General features: G+C 56.2%; 3 protein-coding genes across 9 annotated transcripts in view; all 3 read left to right on the top strand.

The window, feature by feature from the left end:
- Positions 1-357: 357 nt before the first annotated feature.
- CHRND (cholinergic receptor nicotinic delta subunit) lies at positions 358-8,562 on the top strand. The gene is made up of 12 exons (XM_084892388.1): positions 358-610; positions 767-912; positions 1,283-1,327; positions 1,814-1,923; positions 2,089-2,244; positions 2,398-2,507; positions 3,605-3,805; positions 4,700-4,811; positions 4,955-5,069; positions 5,517-5,721; positions 5,813-5,931; positions 6,610-8,562. The coding sequence occupies exons 1-12, from the start codon at positions 559-561 to the stop codon at positions 6,790-6,792; spliced, it is 1,554 nt and encodes a 517-aa protein (XP_084748514.1). The 5' UTR covers positions 358-558; the 3' UTR covers positions 6,793-8,562.
- Positions 8,563-11,977: 3,415 nt separating this feature from the next.
- CHRNG (cholinergic receptor nicotinic gamma subunit) lies at positions 11,978-17,725 on the top strand. 2 transcript variants are annotated; one of them, XM_084891835.1, is made up of 12 exons: positions 11,978-12,096; positions 12,290-12,429; positions 12,619-12,663; positions 12,853-12,959; positions 13,507-13,662; positions 14,684-14,781; positions 15,076-15,276; positions 15,450-15,564; positions 15,751-15,865; positions 16,544-16,760; positions 16,972-17,105; positions 17,413-17,725. In XM_084891835.1, exons 1-12 carry the CDS (start codon positions 12,042-12,044, stop codon positions 17,584-17,586), a joined length of 1,557 nt encoding a protein of 518 aa, XP_084747961.1. In that variant the 5' UTR covers positions 11,978-12,041; the 3' UTR covers positions 17,587-17,725. The 2 variants fall into 2 exon arrangements, with proteins under 2 accessions (XP_084747961.1, XP_084747960.1); XM_084891834.1 differs by having other exon boundaries at positions 12,850-12,959.
- A 1,682-nt stretch (positions 17,726-19,407) lies between these two features.
- EIF4E2 (eukaryotic translation initiation factor 4E family member 2) overlaps positions 19,408-23,446 on the top strand; it is a 30,592-nt gene continuing 26,553 nt past the window's right edge. For all 6 annotated transcript variants that reach the window (XM_084891882.1, XM_084891881.1, XM_084891879.1 and 3 more), the window contains exon 1: positions 19,408-19,528. In XM_084891882.1, coding sequence (XP_084748008.1) covers positions 19,509-19,528 — 20 coding nt within the window. In that variant the 5' untranslated portion in view covers positions 19,408-19,508. The remainder of the gene's footprint in view (positions 19,529-23,446) is intronic.

Below are 23,446 nucleotides of genomic sequence, written 5' to 3'. Positions count from 1 at the left end.
ACAGCTGCTTTAATAAACGTTATTTATGAGGTGCAGAGACAATGCTGGAGCTTTTGTGGGGAGGGAACTGGATGGCGGACGCCAGCTCTCTGGGAGTGGGCCCCTGCGGGGCAGGCCCAGCCTTCAGAAGCAGTTGGCAGAAGTCACAAAGACAGAGGACAGCGCTGCTAAGCCCCCATCTGAGCAGACCTGTCTGCCACCCAAGAAATGGCAGCTGACCTGCTTATCGCCACTCCGTGGCCGACCAGCACCGTCCACCGTGTCCAGTGCCTCCACCCAGCCCTCACCCCATTGGCTAGCTGTGGGGACTCCTAGCCCGGGATCTTTGCCTCATGTCCTTGGGCTCCTGCCCTGCTAGCCAGTTCCTATCCTCACCCCCTCATCACCTGCCCCGGGATCTCTGCCCTACAGCAGAGCACAGAGGCATCGGATTGCATTTCCGGCTGCCTCTTTCCTCAGCTCCTCCACCCCCACGCTGCACCTGTCCCCTCTGCCACTCACCCGCATTCCGCAGCCCAGTGCACAGCAGCAGATGCAGGACCTAGTTGGGGAGACAGGATGGCGGGGCCGGTGTTAACGCTGGGACTGCTGGCCGCCCTGGTTGTCTGTGGTAAGATTGGGCATCATCCCACCCAGCTCCCCCAAAGCCTCGTCCCCTCACGGCCCCCTCCCCACTCCCACTGCCATTTCTCCCTGGAGGACCGACCACCAGGGCCCCACTCCTGGGCCCCTGCCCACACCCGTCCCTGTCCCCAACGGTGCGCAGGCTGCTGGGGTCTAAACGAGGAGGAGCGGCTGATCCGGTACCTGTTTACGGAGAAGGCCTACAACAAAGAGCTCCGGCCCGTGGCTCGCAAAGAGGACAGTGTGGACGTCTCCCTGGCCCTCACCCTCTCCAACCTCATTTCCCTGGTGAGCGGCCCCTCCGTGGCTGGGCTGGGGGCTGGAGGGCAGGGACAATTTCCTTGAGGCCTGGCTCTCTCCCGGTCTGGATGGCCACGAGGCGAGCTCAAGGCCGAGGGGTGGCCTGTGGCAGCTCCTCTCTTGGTGCCATTTCTGCCCCCAGACCCTCAGGCTGGTACCCCTCCCTTCCAGCTGCGCCCCCGTATCACCCCCATGACACACTTCAGAGGCCTTGTGTCCTCCCTGCTCCCTGCCCTGCCCGCCCACTCCTGAGTGCTTGGGGTAGGAGCTTGGTCAGGCCAATTGCCCTGGATTCCCCTGGGTGCCTGGTGAATGCCTGCAGCTGAAGGAATGGTGCAGCCCTCCTGTTTGCTTACAGAAAGAAGTCGAGGAGACCCTCACCACTAACGTGTGGATTGAGCACGTAAGAACACCCCACTCAGAGCAGGGGGCTCGGAGAGGGGGCAGGGCCTAGGCTCCCCTGTGCCCGCTTCTGCCTCAGACATTTCCTGCGGGCGGCGCTGGCTCCTGCCTGCAGAGGAACCCCTGCCAGTTGCCCTTGCCCGCCTAGTGCAGCCACCAGCCCAGCCAGAGCCTATGGGTGGACTGGGATTCTTCATCTGTGGGAAATTGTCACTACCCTGATTTTATTAGGAGACACCCTCTGCCACCTGTCAGAAGATCATAACATTGGCATTCGTCTCCTAGATCCACAACGGGAATAATGTTCCTTTAGTTGTGTAGTGTGCGTCCTACATGACAGACCCGAGTCCCCCCTCCATACCCACCTCTCCAAACCTCGTTTGTCACAGCCCTAGACCCTGCCCTGCCTTCCCTCAGGGAAATTGGGGGGAGTGAAGGGGTCAGGACAATAGCAGAACCCACTGCTGGCATTCCTGTCTGCCTCCAGGGCTGGATGGACAGCCGGCTGCAGTGGGATGCCAAGGACTTTGGGAACATCAGCGTCCTGCGTCTGCCCCCTGACATGCTGTGGCTCCCAGAGATTGTGCTGGAGAACAAGTAGAGCTGCGGCCCTCCCTGGCCTCCCCTCATCACTCGACCTCCCTTCCTTAAATATCCTGAGCCTCCCCCTCCAGCCCCACCTGCCCTCCCTCCTCTGCTTTCCCCAACCCTGCCATTTGGAAACTGGCCCATGCTCACTGTGGCTCTTGTCCCTGTCCCCAGCAATGACGGCACCTTCAAGATTTCCTACGCCTGCAACGTGCTGGTCTCTCCGTCAGGCCAAGTGTTCTGGTTGCCGCCCGCCATCTTCCGCTCTTCCTGTCCCATCTCCGTCACCTACTTCCCCTTTGACTGGCAGAACTGCTCCCTCAAGTTCAGGTGCACCCACTGCTCCAACCACCCCTCCCCCCAGGGCACCCTGCCGGGGCCACCTTCAAGCAGAGCTCCCCTCCCCCACAATGGCCTCTCTGACCCTGGGGCATCTCAGCGGCCCGTGGCTGAGAACCACCCTCTACCCACTGCCCTCCCCAGTTCGCTCAAGTACACAGCCAAGGAGATCACCCTGAGCCTGAAGCAGGAGGAAGAAGACCAGCGCTCATACCCTGTGGAGTGGATCATCATCGACCCCGAGGGCTTCACAGGTGCTGGGAGCGGCAGCTGGCGGGTGGGCGGGTGGGCAGGCCCCTCAGGACCTGCCCGACAGACACACATACAGTCACACCGACACTGCCGAGATGCTCGTCTGTGCACCCACACCTCACACACACACACACACACACACCCCACCACCACCACCATCACCACCACCGCCGCCACCACCAATCCAGCACGCTGAGAGGAAAAGGAGTGCGGCTGGGAGGCTGTGTTCCAAAGGCAGAGACAGTTGAACACCGTGCCCACTCCAGCCTCTGCCCAGGCCAGAAGACCCTCCGGGTTTGAGCAGGTCCCTGGGGATGGATGTGGCTGACAGGTGAGGGGGTGGTTAGTCTTTTGGTCCTGGAGCACCCAGGGGTATGGTGGGGCTTCAACTGTCATCCTGATAAGGTGTATGTCATCCCCTCCCAATACCTCCTCCACCCCCTCCCTACTTGTGACCAAGCTCAGATCTTTATATATATATTGATTGATTTCAGAGAGGAAGGGAGAGGGAGATAGAAACATCAATGATGATAGAGAATCACTGATTGGCTGCCTCCTGCATGCCACCTACTGGAGATCAAGCCTGCAACCCAGACATGTGCCCTTGACCAGAATCAAACCTGGGACCTTTCAGTCCACAGGTCGATGATCTATCCATAGGGCTGAACAGGCTAGGGCCAGGCTCAGATCTTTTATGGAGTCACCCCTGTCCATCAGAGGGGACCCACAATCTGCTGACCCATCACACCTTGGGGGAGGGGGTTCTTACTCTCACTGCCTTGTTATCCCCAAGACTCCACATTTGAGCCACATATGGCCACAGCTTTTATGTTTTCCAAAGAGAAAACAACAACAAAAACAAAAACTAATCCCAGAGGAAAAATTCTCCCTTGCAGATTGGGAAATCTCCAACCCATTCCCCAGGGAAAGGCCCACAAACAGGACCTGAGCCCTCCTCTGAGTGCCCCCCTCAGGGCCCTGCAGACAGGCCTGGCTGCCCGTGCAGGGGGCTCACTCCACCAGCCCCTCACCTTGCTCCGGGGCCCCCCCTTAGCCCCTTGCCCAGACTGACTCCAAGGTGTCTGCGTGCTGCCCTCAGAGAATGGGGAGTGGGAGATAGTGCACCGGCCAGCCAAGATCAACATGGACCCCAGTGCCCCGCTGGACAGCCCCAACCACCAGGACATTACCTTCTACCTCATCATTCGCCGAAAGCCACTCTTCTACATCATCAATATCCTGGTGCCCTGCGTGCTCATCTCCTTCATGATCAACCTGGTCTTCTACCTGCCAGCCGACTGTGAGTCTCTCACCCGGCCTCAGTGCCGGCCCTAGCTCCCGGTCAGTCACCCTCACCGTCACCGGAGCAATGGCCACCTAGCCCAGCCTCTCATTCCTCCTGGGAGCTCCCTGGGGTCACCACTGCCCAGGGTCCAGGCATGAGGGGCATGTTGTCAGAGCAGGAGTTAGGTCTAATGTGGCCGTGGGTCTGGCACCCAGGAGGCCATCGGTGGTTGAGTCTATTGGGGGACAGGGGGCGTGCGGTCATGGGAGCTCTAGAGAACCAGGGTATGGAGATACGCATCCCCACTCACCAGTTCTAGAAGGACACACGTCACCCAGGCTTACTTGGCTCTGGGATATTTACTATGGACAGGCACAGCGAGTCCAGAAACAAATGCCACCCAGGCCTGCCCCTGCTTGAGACAGGGTGAGCGGTGCACTGCATAGAAAAAGGGTGCTGGGGCAGGGCCTGGGACCCGGAGCCACAGTGGCCACCGCATGGTCCGCTCAGGGCCGGGCTGGAGGTGGGGTGTTCCTCTGGTGCTGACTGTGCAGGGGGACACGCACAGATCTACGGTTTAGGAGGGCTGAGTGGCAGGGCATTGGCTAATGGTGACAGCTGGTGTTTGAGGTCTTACTCGGTTCCAGGAGGAGTGACCAGCACTCAGGATACTCTCCCACTTGGTCCTCTCAACATCTAACAATTGAGAAAACGGAGGCACAGAGAGGTTAGGCTACACACCCAGGGTCACCCAGCCAGTAAGTGTCAGAGCTGGGATCTGAATCCAGTCACTTTAGCTCCAAAGCCCGTTATGCTAATTAGGGCACCCCGGTATTGTGAGCAACCGAGCGAGGTCCACAGTGGGGTCCTCGGGGACCAGCGATCACGGCTAAGTCCAGGCTCCCTCAGGTGGCGAGAAGACGTCAATGGCAATCTCAGTGCTGCTGGCACAGTCTGTCTTCCTGCTGCTCATCTCCAAGAGGCTGCCGGCCACATCCGTAGCCGTCCCCCTCATCGGCAAGTATGTAACCCCTTTCCTCCCGGCCACAGCCCACCTCGCCTCACCCCACCCCCACCGCGCCGCGCCCCGCCCCACATCACCCTGACATGCCCTGCCGTGTCCTGCCACACCCTGGAGGCTCCAGGCTGAGCGTGTGCCCACAGGTTCCTGCTCTTCGGCATGATACTGGTGACCATGGTCGTGGTGATCTGTGTCATCGTGCTCAACATCCACTTCCGCACGCCCAGCACCCACGTGCTGTCCGAGGGGGTCAAGAAGGTGAGGGCTGTCTGGGCAACAACACTGGGATACTTCATGTGGGCGAGTGCTCCCTGCAGTGCAAACGCACCAACAGCTGCTACACACGCCCGCCGGCGCGGACGGCTCTCCCGGGGGTACTGTTACCTGTAAGAAGCCAGACACAAAAGAGCACAGGCTGCACAATTGCTTGAAGTTCAAGGGCAGGCAAAACCAAATGCTAGAGATAAAAGTCAGGACGGTGGTTCCCTCTGGGGACGAGAAGGAGCTGATGTGGGGAGGCTTAAGGAACCGTTTGGGGATAACCTTTGATAGCTCATCTGGGTGGTGGTTGGCACCATTGAGTGCATCTGTAAAATCCCGCCTGGCACTTTGTGGCAGGCAGAAATGGGGTCACAGGCGTTTGGATGGATGAAGGCAACCCGTGTTGGTTAAATGGCCTTCCCGTGCCCCCCTGATCTGCCACAGCTTTTCCTAGAGACCCTGCCCAGGCTCCTACACTTGTCCCTCCCCGAGGAGGACAGCCCCAGCCCCGGGGCCCTGGTCCGGAGGAGCAGCTCCCTGGGTTACATCTCCAAGGCCGAGGAGTACTTCTCGCTCAAGTCCCGAAGTGACCTCATGTTCGAGAAGCAGTCGGAGCGGCACGGGCTGGCCCGGCGCCTCACCACAGCACGTGGGTCCCAAGGGTTTGGGGTGTGGCCCTCTATGGGAGGTGGGGAAGGGGGGAGGGCAGGGCTCATGCCCGCCTCGGGCTGTCTCCTCAGGCCAGCCCCCTGCAGGCTCTGAGCAGGCCCAGCATGACCTCTTCAGTGAGCTGAAGCCAGCTGTGGAGGGGGCCAACTTCATCGTCAACCACATGAGGGATCAGAACAACTACAATGAGGTGAGTGAGCGGTGTGCACAGGTGTTCCCGTTGTGTGCTGGTGAGGGCAGCCTATCTCAAGGGGCCACAGTTCCTCTCGGAGACCCATGCCAACTTAGAGGAAGGAGTTGGCAATGGATGCAAAATCCAGGCCCCACCCACAGAGACGGGAAGCCCCTGCCTAGAACCCCCTCACAGCTCACTGGACCAGGCACACACTCAGGTGTGCACACAGGCACATGTCTTCACATTCTGGACATCCCTTAGGGTCCCTTCTTTCTCCCAGCTGCCAGTCATTTTCTCTCCCTGCTCAACTCCAAGCCTGATACTACAGACACAGCCAGGCATTTAAAAGGCAGCCTTCTATGGTTGTTCAATACAACACAACTTTTCTAAAGTTTTCTCTTGAGAAAAGGACGCCCTGTTCCAGTTCCCATTGGGGCTCCCAGCAGCACTGAGTGGCTGGGATAAAGCCTGTGGCCCCACTCTTCGTCTCCTGGACTGACAGCGTGACAGGCCTGCCTGTGGCCAGAGGAGGGCCTGGGCCTTGGCTGGGGACATGCAGAAGGCCCCCTTGTTCTGTGAGCCAGAGGTGGCACCCATTGACACACGTCTGTCACGGGGCCCCAGCTGGGGGTGTGGGCCTGTGCTCTGCGGGCCCTCCTCACCCCACTGTCTCTGCCCCTTTCCTCTCCCCAGGAGAAGGACTGCTGGAACCGGATAGCCAGCACAATAGACCAACTCTGCCTGTTTGTGGTGACGCCTACCATGGTGGTGGGCACGGCCTGGATCCTCCTGCAGGGGGCCTACAACCAGCCCCCACCCCAGCCTTTCCCCGGGGACCCCTTCTCCTACTTGGAGAAAGACAAGCGTTTCATCTAGAGCAGTGTTTCCCAAACTTTTGACATATGTTTACCCCTTCTATAATTTTCGTAACGCTGAGTACCCCTCGTACTCATGAGAACGTAGAATTAGGCACAGCTAAGCATGGTGCAGTGCATATCCCCACCGAACTCCGGTGCAACGTGTACCCCCACCAAACTCTTCCCGTATCCCTGGGGGTACACGTACCACACTTTAGGAAACACTGATCTAGAGGGCCTCCCTGCCTGGCCTGGCCCAGCTCCCCGGGCAGCTTCGGAGGGGCTTTGCGCCTTCAGGGGTGGGCCTTCAGGGTGGCAGGGAGCTGTGTGGACAGGGGTGCCCGAGAAAGGACGTGCTCCTTTTAGGGAGGCAACTCCTGCCCTGAGACGTGAGCCCAGTTGTTCTGCACGGTGGAGGTGGGGATGAGCTGGGCCTCCCAAGACGAGGAAAGGCAAAGCCCCACTCCTCAATGAATAAAGACAGGAGCCACTGAGAAGGTCTGAGAGTGGACACTGGCTGGTGGGTGGGGCCGGACAATTTTGGGGGAAACAGGAACCTAGCTCAAGGGCCAGGGAAAATGTCATTCAGGCTGGCCTTTTGGGACCCCTCTGTGAAAAAGACAGTGGCCTCTTCTTGCCTCCCCTTCTTCTAGGTGGGGGTAGAGCAGGTGGGCTCCTGTGCCCTCACTGCCTGGTTCCTACAGCTGTCAACCCCTCAGCCTTGGCTTCTGAGGCCCCCAGGAGCCTCCCTTTCCAGTCCCCTTGGGGAAGGAGGTTTGGGGCAGAGGTGGGAGCACCAATGTTTGAGAATGTCCTTCCCAGCTCTTTCTGCTTCGGCCACTCTGTCTGGGTCCCTGTGGGGAGCTGAGGACTAGGGTAGGAGGATTGGGCCCAGCAGTTACCTAGGCCAGAGGTCAGCCCATCAGCTCACACGGGCTACCCCAAGGCCCCAGATCTCAGCCCTTCCCTAGAGGGTCCCCTTGGGGTCACCTATTCCTCTCCTCCAAAGTAGGGTTGCCAGGCAAAACTAAAAAATTATTTATATTTATCTGAAATTCAAATTTAACTGTGCATTTTATATATTTACTTGCTAAATCTGGCAACTTTACCCCAAAGGGGACTTCATCAATCTTATCCTAAGGGCCAAAGGCTGAAGCTGGAGGAGCTGGAGGAGGTTCTGTGAGGTCCCTCACCTCCAGGATGGCCCCAGCGATCCCTACTTCCTGTACTCATACCCCCATGTAGCGCCCTCCACATCACACCAGGATTGGTCTGGGTGACCAACAAAGTGAGGCAGGAGTGATGGTGTGTCACTTCCGAGGTTAGGTTATAGAAGACATCAAAGTGTCCCCAACCTGCCCTGCTCTGGCTCTCCCTCCTTCACTCTCACTCTCACTGGGGAAGCCAGGAGGCGTGAAGAGCACCCAATGGAGAGGCACACAGGCAAGGAGCGGAGGCCTCCTGCCAGCAGCCCCTGGGGTGAACTTGGAAGTGGATCCTCCAGCCCCAGCAGGACCTTTGGATACGATCACACTCCCCACAACAGCCCCTGAGCCAGACCCACCCTGCGGAGGTGCTCCGGGATTCCTGGCCCCAGAAGCTGTGGGAGATAATAAATGTTTGTAGCTTTAAGAGACAAAGTTTTGAGTAGTTTGGAGCTGTGTGACCTTGGTCGAGCCACTTCTCCTGTTTCAGCTTTCGCTTTCTCATTTGCAAAATATGCATAAAATAAGACTCGTTCATGGGATGTTGTGAGAATAAAAATTGCTACGTGTGTCCTACAAATTAAGAGGTGGTTATTGATCTCGTTTCTCGTGGGAGGGCCTCAGTCGCAGAAGATGGACTCCTCTTGTGAGATCTCCTACGTCCACGCCTGGTGTGGTGGCTGAGAACTGGAGCAGGGGCAGCTGGCCCTATCACTCACCTCCTGAGGTCCAGGCTTAAGGTCTTCACAGCTCAACCCGTTTCCCTCAGGAGGTGCCTATAGCCTCATGAGCTCAGCTATACAGAAGGTGTTTAGTTTTTCAATGGAACTGAAGGAAAATACCAAAACTGGCCCTACTTACTTCTGCCTTCCAATATAAATCATCTACAAATTCAAGGTACACATTTTGAATTCCCTTTGAGTAGGGAAACTAGCTTGGACTTACACCTGTCCGTGAGCAGGAAATCAGGGCCTTCCCTGGAATCGTCCACCACTTCCGTCCACCAACTCCCAGAGGGACCCTATTTCAAACACGGAAAAAAAGGGGACCTGGATTAGATTCCCCAGCCAGTCGTTGCTTCTCTCTGCCACACGGTGGTGCTGTTGGCAGCGGGTCTTCCCAATCAGGTGAATCAGTGGTGTCAGGCCTAGCTCAGGTAGCTGTGAGCCTTCCAGAAAAGACAACTCCAAATGCCACACCCAATCCAAACTGCCTGTTGTACAGGTTCCCAGAGCCACCAAGGGTCCCCCAACAGCACCCACTCCCCCGGCACTCAGGTTCCAAGTGCTGTCAGGGCTGGTCCACTCTCTGGGGGGCATGGAACTCTATCATCTCCTCCCCATAGGAAGTCACACCCACAGGGGCCAGCTGTCCATGAAGCCAGGGCTGTCCCTACACGACTCCCCAGGCCAGCTGGGCTACCCACCCTCTTTCAAAGGGTGATGACTCCATTAGGAATGCACTGAACTGCAAGGAACAGAAAACCCCCAGAGTCATGGCTTAAATAAGTGAGGTTTCCTCTTTCTCACACAATAAGAATCACAGGCAGGGCCGTGATTGCTTGGTTGCTTCAGCTGTCCCACAAAGCTACCAGGGACCCAGGCTTGGTGCCCCAAGTTGCAAGCTGACTGCCACAGCTCCGCACTTCACATCCGTGTTCAAGGCAGGAAAGGGGCCAGCCATTTCTGACCCCTTTTATCAGGAAGCAAAAGCTTCCCTGAAGGCCCTCAGCCAACTTCTGCAGAGATACCACTAGTTATCACACGGCCACTCTTAGCTGCAAAGGAGCCTGGGAAATGAACATTTCACTTTTCCGGCCTCTAGAGTAGAAGGTGGTGATGGAGTAGTTGTTAGACAATAAATGACACCTACAGAAGATTTCCTCTGAATGGGTCCCATCCCTTCCCTTTAACCCCTTCAGGCCAGATACTGCCACCCCTCAAAGGCAATTCGCCCTCCTGAGAACCAAGGAGACTTCTCAGCCACTTGGCCAGAGCAGAGAGAAGAAAAAAAGGAATTTAAAACTTCATACATAGGGAGGTAGCATAATTCAAAGAAGAGAAAAATCAGTCTCCATCTTCTCCCTTTCCCCTCCCTCCCAAAGACTGTGGGGAAGGAAGAGGGCAAAGTAAAAAATGTTGAAGCATCAGTTGAACCACTTGTGCCTGGACCTGTGCCTGGGAGGATGGTGCCAGGGAGAGGGAGAGGGATGGGTGCCGCATTACTGAGCAGAAGCCATTAATGATCTTTGGCAAAGTGTGGTTTTTAAAGGGAAGAGCTATTGCTCTGCAAAATGTGTGAGGCAATGGAGTCTAGGGGCCCCAGAGGGCAGAGTAGGAAAAAGGGGACATTGGTTTTGTAAACTCCAGAGAAAGTAGCCCAGGCGCATGGAGAGATCAAAGCTTGGGGTGGGGGTGCTGTCAAGGAAAATCAGGTGTGGAGCCCAGAGCAGGACTGGATGGCAGCAGAGACACAGGACAAGCAGATATCCAGGGAGGCAGCTGCCACCATTGCCGCTTCCCCTCCTCCCAGTCCCGGTGAGGACAGGAGGAGCCTGTGGCCCTGCTCCAAGGGGCTGAGGGCTGAGCCAACCTCTCCTTTGGATCGCCAAGGACAGGGTGTGTCAGATGACTTCCGGTTTACTGACACACATTGAAAAGCCACAGACAGCCCTACCTGGTTTGGCTCAGTGGATAGAGCATCGGCCTTTGGACTGAAGGGTCCTGGGTTCAAGTCCAGTCAAGGGCACATGCCTAGGTTGTGGGCTCGATCCCCAGAATGGGGCATGCAGAAGGCAGCTAATCGATGGTTCTCTCTCATCATTGATGTTTCTATCTCTCCTTCTCCCTTACTCTCTGAAATCAATAAAAATATTTTTAAAAAAAGAAAAGAAAAGTCATAGACATCATTCATTTGTGGGGTGGGGACATGGCCCTCAAGTGGTGCTTTCCTTCAGACCTCAGAGGCATCTGCCACCCTGTCCCCTAAGATACTGAAAGGTGGGTGGCATGAATGGGAAACTGAATTTTCTGTCTTGCCCATGAACTGGGACATGCTGACCTGTCTGCTTGGAATAGATGGTCAGGAGACAGGTGGCCTGAGCCTGTGACACAGCCATCGGCTTCCAGATCAGCTCAGCCCCACCCTTCCCGTGACCACAGACCATGAAGCGGATGGAGCTTGTTTTCCAGCCCTAGTAGGTTCCTGTATCTGACTCTCAGGGGGCCACAACTTCTTGTCTACCTGTCCCATGGGCTGTGAGCTCCTGCGAGCAGCTCCCGTGTATCCTGAGTCCAACGAGCCCGGAGCTGTGCCTACCATAAGTCTACAGATGATTTAATAAATACTTAGGAACCCCTATTCAGGGGCTGTCCTATTCCCAAGAGCCCCCAGTTTCAGTTCTTTCTCAGCCCTCCTTCCTACAAAGTTTACCAGGGACCCATGCCTCAGAGACAGGAAGGATCCTGACCTGCCACCCTGATTCGTGTTAAGGTGTCAAAACCTAGGACACATCATGCATCTTTCTTGTAGGCGTTGTGCCTTCTGGTGTGTTGGCCCAGTGGAGTGATCCATTAAGATGTCAGGCTGGTGGGAGAGGTTTGGGGTCCTCAGCTATGTCATAGAGAAACTCGGGTACAAATCATGTCTCACCCAAAGCCTTCACACCTCCCCACATCCTGACATGCTGGAGGGAGCGGGAGCAGGAACTCTTCCTAAGCACTCTGCCTTCTCTCCCACACCCACAAGGCCCTGGCCTCATCCTCAGCTCTCCTGCTGGACATGAATCTGAGACAACTGTAACTGAGGGGGGAGGGAGGCTGGGCCATCTCTGTTGGAGCAGACGGCCCCTCTGTCCCCTCCCCAGGTAACCCGAGCCTGGCATTTTGTCCATCCTAGAACAGCTGACAGTGCTGTGGTCAGACAGCTGTGGGGCTGGGCCAGCCTGGCCGGGCTGACTGGGGTGGGAGTGTGGGCTGTTACATGAGACCCGAGTCTGCATCTCTCGGCCTCAGACCTGGGGAGCTGCCGTCCCACTTCTGTCCCCTCGGAGAGCTGTGACACCATGCACGGGGGTCAGGGGCAGCTGTTCCTCCTGCCGCTGCTGGCTATCTGCCTGGGTGTGGACACGGGCTTGGGGCCCTGGGGAAGACCGGAGCAGGGGACCAAGGCCTCAGGAGACGAGGGACGGGAGGGCTATGGGAGCCTGCCCTCAACCCCAGCTCTCTGCCTTTCCAGGCCACATCCTCTCATGGCCTCCCGCTCTTTCTGCCCCAAAGTGCCTGCGCCCAGGCTTACTGCTGTCTGTTTCAGGAGCCCATGGCTGGAATCAGGAGGAGCGTCTGCTGGCCGACCTGATGCATGGCTACAACCCGCTCCTGCGGCCTGCTCAGCGGGAAACGGACGTGGTCAACGTCAGCCTGAAGCTCACCCTCACCAACCTCATCTCCCTGGTGAGCCGCGGGGCTTGTAGGACGACAGGGAGGAGGGACCAGGGACCTGCTAGGGAGAGCAAGGAGCTAGAACACGCCCATGGAGACTGCCCCAAAGGCTGGGGCTCTGGGGGACCCAGCAATGGCCTGTAGGAACTAGTATCTGGGAGGACCATTGTTGGGGGCTTACACCTCGGTCTGCACCCCCAGAATGAGCGAGAAGAGGCCCTCACCACCAACGTCTGGATAGAGATGGTAAGAGATCGCCTCTCACCCTCTTTCCTCTCTCAGGGCCCACACCACGGGGCCCCAAGGCCCTCAGAGCTGCCCTCTTCCCCTCCTGCCTCTTCTGTGCCCCTGGGCTGGGCTCCTGTTCCTTGGGGGGGGGGGGTAGGGGGGGCACCCAGACAGCAGGCCTGGCAAACCCTCCTCTCCCTGCAGCAGTGGTGCGACTATCGCCTTCGCTGGGACCCGCAGGACTACGAAGGCCTGTGGGTGCTGAGGGTGCCGTCCACCATGGTGTGGAGGCCAGATGTCGTGCTGGAGAACAAGTGAGGAGGGATGTGGGCGAGGGTTGGGGGACCCAAGGCCACGAGAACTGGGCCTCGCAGGACAAGGGGGGTGTGGGGAGAAAGGTGGCAGAGATGCAGATTAGGGACCCTGCAGAGGTGCCAGGCTACTAGGCAGAGCAGGTGCGGAGGCCCCACCCAGGCCAGAGCTGCTTGCAGAACTGGCTCCGTCAGGCTAGGCCACTCCCTTCCCTCTAACCCGGGGACGGGGACCAGGACGGCTCCTATGGAAGCTGACAAGTGCCAACCAGCCAGGAGAAGCACTGTCCTCAGTCCTGGCACTTCACAGGAGACGAGCAGGTGTTGGTGGCTATCCTGACCACTTGGGGAGAGAGCGGGAGAAGAGGCAGTGACAGGGTGCGGGGTCTGAGGAGCCTGGGCGGGTGGAGGTGGCAGGGAGGTGCTAGGGAAGGTGGTGGTTCCTGAGGCCCTTGGGGAGGGCGTGGCCCCCAGAAGGGGTTGGTGTCCCCAGGCAGAGGGATGGCCGGGGGTGCGGGACTCAGCAGCCTCCTGCCTGGCCTGCCCACAGCGTGGACGGCGTCTTCGAGGTGGCCCTGTACTGCAACGTGCTCGTGTCGCCTGACGGCTGCGTCTACTGGCTGCCGCCTGCCATCTTCCGCTCCTCCTGCCCCGTCTCTGTCACCTACTTCCCCTTCGACTGGCAGAACTGCTCCCTCATCTTCCAGTGAGACCATTTACTGGGGCGAGGGGGGCCTCAGGGAGCCGCCCTAAGAGGGGCCCTGGCCAGGTGGGGGGCATAAGGCTTCTGGCCAGGGCCCTGGCTCCATCTGTCTGGGGTTCTGTGCACATTAAGATCCAGACACCTGAAGACACCTATGTCCCTCCCTGCTAAGCCCCTCCTTCACTGCCTCAGTTTCCCTGCCTGTGCCCCAAGGGGGGAAATGAATGTCTGGAATGGGTGGGTGAGAAGGCAGATACCTGCCACAATATACATGATGCACACACATGTGCCACCACATGCAAGACCATTATGCTCTACAGCCAGGGAGAGGTGGGGCTGCTTCAATTTTCTCATCTATACATGCGGGTGGGGAGGTGTCTGGGGAGGGTCTTCTCTAGTTTAGAGGAGCAGTCTTCCACAGGGAGACCCTGCAGGGAGACCCTCCTCAGTAAACAGACCCCACAGGTATGGACAGGTTTTCTGTTCTGACCTTTGGCACCTTCTGCCGGAGGCAATGGAGGAGCAGAACATAGTAACCCGGGGTCCTTGGGCACAGGTGGCCTCACTAAGCCGCAGCCTCCTGTCCCTTCAACTCGGGTTTCTCCAGGCCCCAAGAGCCTGGGCCCCTCACCTTGTTGCCAGGGTTTTGGGGAGAACTCGGAAATTATTGGCTGCGCTTTTTCTTTTTTAATCCTCACCCCAGGATAGGCTTATTGACCTTTAGAGGGAGGAAAGGCAGGAGGGAGGGAGGGAGGAAGGGAGGGAAGGAGGGAAGGAAGCACTGATGTGAGGGAGGACATTGATCAGTGCCCAGATCAGGGATCGAACCTGCAACCCAGGTATGTGCCCCGATCAGGAATGGGACTCACAAACTTTCGGAATATGAGATGACACTCCTGAGTCACAACAGCCAGGGCTGGCTGCACTTTTTGAGGCAAAACTGCCCACAGATGACTATACCGTATACCTCACAGGTGGATCTACACACACCCAGCTTTACCTTGTCTCCCTCCCCGTCCCCCAGGTCCCAGACCTACAGCACCAATGAGATCAATTTGCAGCTGAGCCAGGAAGATGGTCAGACCATCGAGTGGATTTTCATCGACCCTGAGGCCTTCACAGGTAACCTCCACCCGGGGCCCCTGCTGGACCCAGCTGTGGGCATAAGGCTGGACCAGGATCATGCCCCCTCCCGTGTAACTCCAGATGAAAACGAAGCACAACATCAAATGGGTTTCTAGAGGTCTACAAAGCTCTGATTTTCCTCATGATAATGGCTGCCATTGTGGAGGGGGGGTGATGAGGTATTTGATTTCCCTCACCGTTTCTGCCCCTCGATGGCAATCCTACGGGCACGAGAGGGCTGCAGGGGCCTGCCCAGCCCACTGCCTTGCCCGCCTCGCCTGCCTCTCACAGAGAATGGAGAGTGGGCCATCCGGCACCGGCCCGCCAAGATGTTCCTGGACACTGCAGCCCCGGCAGAGGAGGCGGGCCACCAGAAGGTGGTCTTCTACCTGCTCATCCAGCGCAAGCCCCTCTTCTACGTCATTAACATCATCGCGCCCTGTGTGCTCATCTCCTCCGTCGCCATCCTCATCTACTTCCTTCCCGCCAAGGGTACCTGGAGCCTGTGGGCGGGGAGCAGTCGGCCGGGCCAGAGGGGGCAGCTGGCAGGGCAGAGAGTGGCACCGCGACCCAGGCCTGGGGCAGTGCGCTCCTTGTGGGGTGGGGGGAGTGCCCCACAGCAGGGAGACGGAGACCTGCTCTGAGAGCCTCTCGGTCCCCCACAGCGGGCGGCCAGAAGTGTACTGTTGCCATCAACGTGCTCCTGGCCCAGACGGTCTTCCTCTTTCTCGTGGCTAAGAAGGTGCCTGAGACCTCCCAGGCAGTGCCACTCATCAGCAAGTAAGGCTAGTCCTCACGCCTGCCGCCCACCTCCTCCCCCTCCCTTCTTGGGCACTGCCCTCTTGCCTCCCTCCCAATGCCAGCCCCTCACCCAAGGGATCTGGGGCAGCAGCCGCTATGGGTGGGGTTGGCATCTGGGCATGTAGTGCTGAAGGGCCAGCCCTGCCTCCTGCCCACCTCCGGCAGGTACCTGACCTTCCTCCTGGCGGTGACCATCCTCATTGTTGTGAATGCTGTGGTCGTGCTCAACGTGTCCTTGCGGTCCCCCCACACACACTCCATGGCCCGTGGCGTCCGAAAGGCAAGGTCCCTCCCTGCTCCACCCACTGACATGCACCTTCCTTGGCACCCCTGTCCCCGTGCATATTTCTCACATGCCAGGTTCAGCAGCAAATCTGGGCTGCATGTGTTTTGAAGCATGTGCCCAAATGAGTTAACATGGAATACTGAGTGCTTACCAAGTGGCAGACATATTACACAGGCTTACTGAACTCTGATAAAACCTCTCTGCAGCGGGTATTAGTATCATCTCCTTTTTTTCAGATGAGGAAATGAGGCACAGAGAGGTTCAGTAGCTTACCTAAGGTCACACAGGTAGACAGTGGAGGAGGCAGGATTCTGATCAGGCAGTCTGGCTCCAGAGCTTGTGTGACCTGCAGCAGTCAGCGGGGGCCCTTGTCACACATGCAGATTCCCAGGGCCCTGCCATATCCCAGGCCAGCACAGTAGGGGTGGGGCCCAGGGACCTCTGTTTGGGACAAGTGCCCTGGTGATTCTGATGCGCACAAGGGTTTGGGGACCCGGCCTCAATGTCTGGGGCAGCAGAGCAGAGCTGTACCAGGGCCACGCCACTGCCTCTGCCACTAAGGTGCTGCCTCCTAACCTCTAGCAGCATGAGCCCTTCATGCCAACCTGTATTTTCTGCTGCAAAGCCCAGCTTTGGCTGCGGAGCTAAACCACCCAGAACTCCCTTTTGCAGGTGTTCCTGCGGCGCTTGCCCCAGCTGCTGCGGATGCATGTGCGCCCGCTGGCCCCAGCGGCGGTGCAGGATGCCCGGCCCAGGCTCCAGAATGGCTCCTCCTCCGGGTGGTCAGTCTCAGGTGGGGAGGAGGCGGCCCTCTGCCTGCCTCGCAGTGAGCTCCTCTTCCGGCAGCGGCAGCGCAATGGGCTGGTGAGGGCAGCGCTGGAGAAACTAGGTGAGGCAGGGGATGTGACCCTGGGGACATTGCCCCCCGTGGACCCCAGACACAGAAGGCTGTCTGTTGGCCAAAGCATGAGGCACTGCAGATGAGTGTGGGGCAAGTGTACAGGTGGGGGATGGAGGGGCTGGGTGTCTAAGGAGAGGCCACCTTCTCAGCCCCCTTTTCCTCCATTCTACTCACAAACCTGACCCTCTCATCTCATCAGAGAAAGGCCTGGAGCCAGGGCAGGGCCAGGTGTTGTGTGGGAGCCTGAAGCAGGCTACCCCAGCCATCCAGGCCTGTGTGGAAGCCTGCAACTTCATTGCCCGTGCCCAGCACCAGCGGAATCACTTTGACAGTGTAAGCCAGTCTGGGAGTGGGAGGGTGCTGTGAGTACCTGGTGAGGGGCTGGGACCTGACATGGGGGCAGGATGAATGGGGTGACCACGGTAGGGCAATGGGATGGAACAAGTAGAGTTGGGATTGGGGAGAAGGGGGGACATCAGGGCCAGGGGACTATGGAAGAAGCCAAGTTGAAACTTGGAAGTAGGTTAGAAGGGCCCAAAGAAATGGAGGATGGAGGCCTGCCGGAAGGCCAGGGACGGTTCAGGGTCCAGGGCAGGCTTTGGGCCACCGCTGGTCATCCCCACTCTGCCTCCACCCTCAGGGGAACGAGGAGTGGTTCTTAGTGGGCCGTGTGCTGGACCGCGTCTGCTTCCTGGTCATGCTCTCCCTCTTTGTCTGCGGCACTGCCGGCATCTTCTTCGTGGCGCACTACAACCGGGTGCCCGCCCTGCCATTCCCCGGAGACCCTCACCCCTACCTGCCCTCGCCTGACTGAGCCAACCAATTGCTGTTAACCACCCAGAGAATGACCAGCTGTGTTCTTCTGCTGAGGTCATGAGTGTGCCCTTGGGGAAGCATCCTTCGGGGCAGTGGAAGCCCTGAGGAAGCTGGAGAAATAAAGAGACAGAGCCGGAGTCTTGGAATGGTTGAGGATGGGCTGTGGGCAGTGCGTGCTATGGGGGAATGGGGGAAGGGTCAGTGGCAAAACATTATCAACTCTCAGAATTTTTGAAATCCTAACGACTCCATTTTGCATGATGCCCCCAACTAAGTAAGGTCCTATCCCTCCAGTCCTGGGCCTCCCTACAAGCTCTTTAAAGAGGGACGTCCAGAGAAATGTGAAGAATCGCAGTCAGTGATCTCTCAAAAGAAGATGGCAGCTCACCCCATCTCCCTCCCCTGCCTTGCTGCACCCAGTATTCATCGGCACCAGTGATTTTTCTATTCATATGCATTTTTTTTTTGCCATTGATTACAACATATTTCATGAGTTTTAGTATCTTTTCCCATTGTTAAGAGCTCCTCACAGCATCACGGAAAGCAAGAGTCACTATACACCTAAGGTTTCAGATGGGCAAATTGGAGCCGAGTAAGAGTGGCTTCTCCCAGAACGCTGGTTGCTTTATGGTTTGAAGTCCAGAAGTCCCAACTCTGACTTAATCTTAGACTCTCTAAGAAAGATTCCCCAGCCTGGAAAACAGACCCCTGCCTCCCTTCTCTTCTCAAAGGCCAGGGAATTTGCACTGGTCCCACAAAAATGGTTAAGGAAAAGCTAGGGAGGGAGGCTGGGAGGTAACAAGGAATTGCTGGGCTCTGCCTTCAGCCTCCCTTAACCCCACTTAGGAAACAAGAGGACTAGCTGACATCTTCCTGGGAGAGAGGCAAGGCCACGTGTTGAGAGTACAATGGGGCGTGAGTTCTGTTGGTGATAAGAGGGTAAACTTAAGCAAGTCATTTGTGCTTCCTGAACCTCTGTTGCCTCATCTGTAAGTGTGGGCTCAGATATCCCCAGTTTAGGATCATTACAAGATCAAAGGTGTGTGTGAAGGTGATTAAAAAATGTGTAAGTGCCATATAAAGACTTGACCCTGAAACATTGTTGGGGGGCGGGAAGAGGATCCCGGAAATAACCCCCTTTCCCAGCTACCGGGTTGCTGGCTTTGGGGCTCAATCACCAGCAGGTTCGTTTCCTTTACTCCAGTGCGTGTGTGCGTGTGTGCACCCGTTGTGTTTGGAGCAGAGACTTAACCCAGGAGGCAATCTGATGGTGGTGGAACCAGCTCTGGTCCCTGTAAGCCTTGCTAGCCTGGTCACCTGGGATGAGTCTCTGGACTTCACTGACAGCTTCTGGGGGCGGGGATGAGCTCCGTAGCTCCTGGCCCTAGTAAGCAATGACTAACAACTACCACTTCTTTAGGGCCACTTTGCTAGCGCTTGAATTGATTATCCTGTTCAATCCACCCGGCAACCCGAAGAGGCAGGAGCTATCGTATTAGCATCGTCAGTAACAAAGAGGCAAAAACTGCCCGGGGGAGGTTGAGTCCCGGATCGTTCAGCCCGCTCTGGGGTGGGTCGGGATCTGTGCCCAGGGGAGTGCAGAGCCCGCACCTTCGCGATCTGCCTCCCGGGGCCTCGGGAGGGGTCGGCGCCCGACGCCTCGGGCGGGAGAGCTTCCTCGGAGCCACGGGGCGGGTGGGCGGCCGCCAGGGACCCGTCAGACCTCAGCAGCCGCTGCCGTCCCCGAGCCCGAGCCCGTCCGCGCAGCCGCCCTGGCCCGGCGTCCCGGGATATCCGCCCCCCACCGGGCCCGCGAGCCTACGTTCCGCGGCTCCCCGCGCAACCGGAAGTGGCCGGGCCCTAGGCGGAGGGACCGGCGAAGCGGAAGTCACTCCGTGAGGCAGTGGCGACGACGAGAGGATGAACAACAAGTTCGACGCGTGAGTGGCGTGCGGCCGCCTCCCGGGGCCCCTTCCCCCCCAACGGTTCCCCGCACCCGTCCCGGCCGCGCCTGGCGGCGGCGCCAACCCCGCGGCGCCCGGCGCCCGGCTCCCTCCCGGGCGCGGGCTGGGGCTGGAGCCCGCCCCGGCGGCCGGTGGGAAGGCGGGGTGCAAGGGTTCCGGGGACCCCAAGGCAGTCGGGACCCGGGCGAGCGCTGGGGACGAGAGAGGGGTGGTTGCGCCACCCGGAAGATTATTTTCGGACGCCCCGCCCCGGCGGGTGCGGGTTGCAAGCGGCGTGGAGGGGTAGGGGTGTTCCCTCAGCCGGCCGCTTCTGAATTTCTGATCCAGCTTTCCTCCTTCCGGCCTGGGCAGGTGATCTCTGCTGAGTCTCAGCTTTCTCCTCTGCGCAGGGGGTCGGTAACAGCCCGTGCCCAGAGCAGTGCAGATGCTGTGAGGTAACGTGGCTGCTGCGCTCGGCGCCGTGGCTGCTCAGTGAAACTGAGCTCTGGTCTTCCTGAGACTCCTTCCTACTTCCTCTCTCCTCCCCCTCCTTTTCCCTTCCCACACTCTCCCGGAGCTTCTCAGTTTCTTGCCCAGCGGGTGTATTTTTTGTCCAGGCCCCTATTCGACTTCAGTTTGTACCCTATTGGATTCCTTGTTCCAAGCATAGGTTGCGGAGGTGCAGAAAGGAAATGCAAAGTAATTTTCCGTATTTCCCTGCAGCGATTGTGCCTTCAGGTAGATTATGTTCTTAGCTCTCTTTTAAGTAGGGTAGAAAATCTTTCTGCTCTTCCGAAGACCCAGATTTCCAGCTCCAGACCCACCGATTACCAGTTACTTGACAGCAGAGAAGTTTCCCAATCTCTGAGCCACTTTCGTGCCCTGCAGGCCGCACAGGGTCCGATCAGTTTCAGCTTTGCTTAAGGGTGTTTTGTAAATTGCTACATGGTGATGTATAAATGCAAAGTGAAATTACTATCAGTTTAGGTTGTGACCGGCTGCTGCTGATGGGGAATTGTTTTCCCCCAGTACAATGAGTGCGGATATGCATATTCAGAGGTCATGGATTCCAGCACTCCAGACAGCTCCTCAAAAACATTTCTTGATTGTGGGGTGAGGACTCATTTTATAAAACACTAGAGGCCCTGTGCACGAAATTTGTGCACTGGGCAGTGTGGGGGGGGTCCCTCAGCTCAGGCCCCCTCGTATTCAGGAGCCCTGGGGGGGGGCGGGGTGTGCCTGACTCCCGTAAAAAACGGGAAAGGCTCCAGTGGCTGGCTTCTGGCTGAGTGGCAACCCCCCTTAGCCCCCCTGTGGGAGTGTACTGACCACCAGGGGGCGGCTCCTGTGTTGAGTGTGTGCCCCCTGGTGGTCAGTGCGAATACAGCAATCAGTTCCACCATTCAGCCATTTGCATATTAGCCTTTTCTTATGTAGGATTTTTATTGATTTCAGAGAGGAAGAGAGAGAGAAACAGCAATGACAAGAGGGAATCACTGATTGACTGCCTCCTGTATGATCAGGGATCAAGCCTGCAACCTGGGCAGATGCCCTGACTGGGAATCTGGTTCATAGTTCATAGGTCGATGCTCAACCACTGAACCAGTGGTTGAGCTTCGAACGATGAACCAGATGGGAGAGGTGGGAGAGGACTCTTCTAGTCTTTGGCAGAGCACTTCTGCAGCCAACTGCTTAGCTGTGTCCATCCCTTTACTAACTAACCCCTTCTCCATCATAAACCCTGCCACCCCTAGTGCCAGATCTAAGATCTGCCTCAGTGGGGTTGCCTGCCATTCCTGTACTCCTTCCTCCACTGAATTGAACAAATAAAAAGTTTATCCTTAGATACTTTAAGGATCATCTGCATGGTCCTACCCATTGGAGGTCTGCAGTAAGTTAATTAAAGAATGTTAATAATGGTTTCTCAAGGCAGCTTGGTAGATACTTTTCATATATTATTTCTATTCCTAACAACCCTGCAAAGGGGATCTTGTTACCTCCTATTACAGATAAGGAAAATAAGCTGCTTTGAGGTTAAGTAACTTGCCACAGCAACAGGAAAGTCCATGTGAAAAGATTCAAACCCAGATTTCTTTAACCTTGGTTCATGTACCTCTTGACAAAAATTAACCTGGGTCATTTTTAATTTGTTCTAATTATTAACTATTCCTTACACTGATCCAGAATATTTTAACGTCTGTCTTCTAGCTACGCAGGAAAAACCCAAAGCTTTCTTTCCTTTGAAATTAGCGATTGAAAACAGCACTCATACCCCTAGTTTTGTTTTAGTTTTTGTTTTGTTTTTTACAAAAACTAGTTTTTAGACCTTACATACTTGGTTTCTGCATTCTTCACCACGATTCCTAAGACTTGTTTCAATTTGTCAGAATCCTAAAAACCCAGTGCCTGGAGTTAAGTACTGTAGTCTAATCTGATGGGCTCAGATCAATGAAGAACTGAAGCCTCCTTTACGGTGTAGGTGTGGGCTCCACTTCTAGGAATGTAATCTAAGACTATAATTGTGTGTGGGGGGAGGGGGAGCTGGGGGAGGAGGCCCTCACACACACATCTAACAAGTCATTAGCTACCATTGCCATTAATCCTATTCATATGCAGAACCCTAAGGTGCTTTCGCTGTGTTGCAGTCCCAACTGTGATAATTTGGTTTTCAGATCTAGATGCCAAACTTGATGCTGTTCCTCAGTCTTTGTTAGCTTTTAGCCCATCCTTTCTTAACTATTGTCTGAACTACTTATTTGGTATTCATTGCATTCTGACTTGTATTGCTTTGATTTTAGAAATCCATTCACTAAACATCTTTCTGATGCTATACATATAAAAATGAATTAGACCAAGTCCTCACCCACAAGAATCTGTCTAGTCAGAAAGTATGGGAACATATCAGAGCAAGAGCTTGGTAAGCTATTTAGGTGCAACTCGGTCTGGACAGCTTCAGAGATACTAATTGCCCACCTGAGTCTAGGGAGCACTGATTTTTCAGTCTGGATCATATTTTGGCTCAAATTTAGCTTCATTAGGAAGGGTAACTCTGGAAGATAAGATGCAAATAACTTGCCTTAAAAGTGCAGGTTAGCTCCACCCTCAAGAGATAACTGCACAGGATGAAGCTACAGTAGGGTTTCCAATGACTGTCTTAGAAGGGAGTCAGAAAATACGGTTCAGGGATTACAGTAGTGTTATTTTTTTCTTGACATAATTATTTTGTTGTTATTTTTCTGTTTTCTAGTAGTGATTAGCAGCAAAACCGCCACAAAGAAACTTACATGCTTTGCTTGGAATAGCAAAATGAGAGATGCTGGTTAACTGGGTCCCTCTTGAACCAAGACTTAAGGCACGGGAACCCAGAGGATAGCGAGGATGTTTGGAAGCTGAGAAAAGAGGAAAATAGTTTGAGTCCCTGGAGTCTGCCCTAAGAAAGAGAGTTAGGAACTGTCTTGGACCTAAGCAATAGAAAAACCAATGTTCTTAATCAGGAGACAAAAAACTGGCCATGACATAGCTGGGACAAGGACAAACATTTATTAGGGAAAGTCTATAATGGGGGTGCCTAGGCTCAGCCTAGGGAGAGATTAGGAAAGATTTCCAAGAGAAAGTGGTCCTCACTCTTAGTCCGGAGGGACAGTGTAGGTAGGGGAGAGGGTTCTCCAAGAAGAGACCACGTAGTGAGCATAACGGGTGAGGTCAGGGAACTGCGAATAGGTTGATCACTACTACAGTGAAAGGAGCGTGTTGGGACCAGGCAGGAGATGATATTGGCACATGTAGGTAGAGGAGGGTCCTTTGTGCCATGCTGAGGCCGAGTGTGTGTGTGTGTCCTCAGTCAGGTCCTTGGGGACCAGAAACTCTAGTGTCTGATACCAGCAATAGGTGCTCCGTACGTGTTGTGGGACTTGT

Source organism: Pipistrellus hanaki (assembly GCF_964339955.1).
Source record: "Pipistrellus hanaki genome assembly, chromosome: 8".
In the NCBI taxonomy this organism is placed as follows: Eukaryota; Metazoa; Chordata; class Mammalia; order Chiroptera; family Vespertilionidae; genus Pipistrellus; species Pipistrellus hanaki.
This window is presented reverse-complemented; position numbering and strand designations above follow the sequence as displayed.

Excerpts from the sequence above, each read along its gene's own strand:
- CHRND (XM_084892388.1), top strand. The coding sequence starts at position 559 with ATGGCGGGGCCGGTGTTAACGCTGGGACTGCTGGCCGCCCTGGTTGTC. Across the intron at positions 913-1,282 it reads TCTCCAACCTCATTTCCCTG|AAAGAAGTCGAGGAGACCCT; the intron begins GTGAGCGGCCCC and ends GTTTGCTTACAG. Across the intron at positions 3,806-4,699 it reads CTTCTACCTGCCAGCCGACT|GTGGCGAGAAGACGTCAATG; the intron begins GTGAGTCTCTCA and ends AGGCTCCCTCAG.
- CHRNG (XM_084891834.1), top strand. The coding sequence starts at position 12,042 with ATGCACGGGGGTCAGGGGCAGCTGTTCCTCCTGCCGCTGCTGGCTATC. Across the intron at positions 14,782-15,075 it reads CGACCCTGAGGCCTTCACAG|AGAATGGAGAGTGGGCCATC; the intron begins GTAACCTCCACC and ends TGCCTCTCACAG. Across the intron at positions 15,565-15,750 it reads GCAGTGCCACTCATCAGCAA|GTACCTGACCTTCCTCCTGG; the intron begins GTAAGGCTAGTC and ends CACCTCCGGCAG.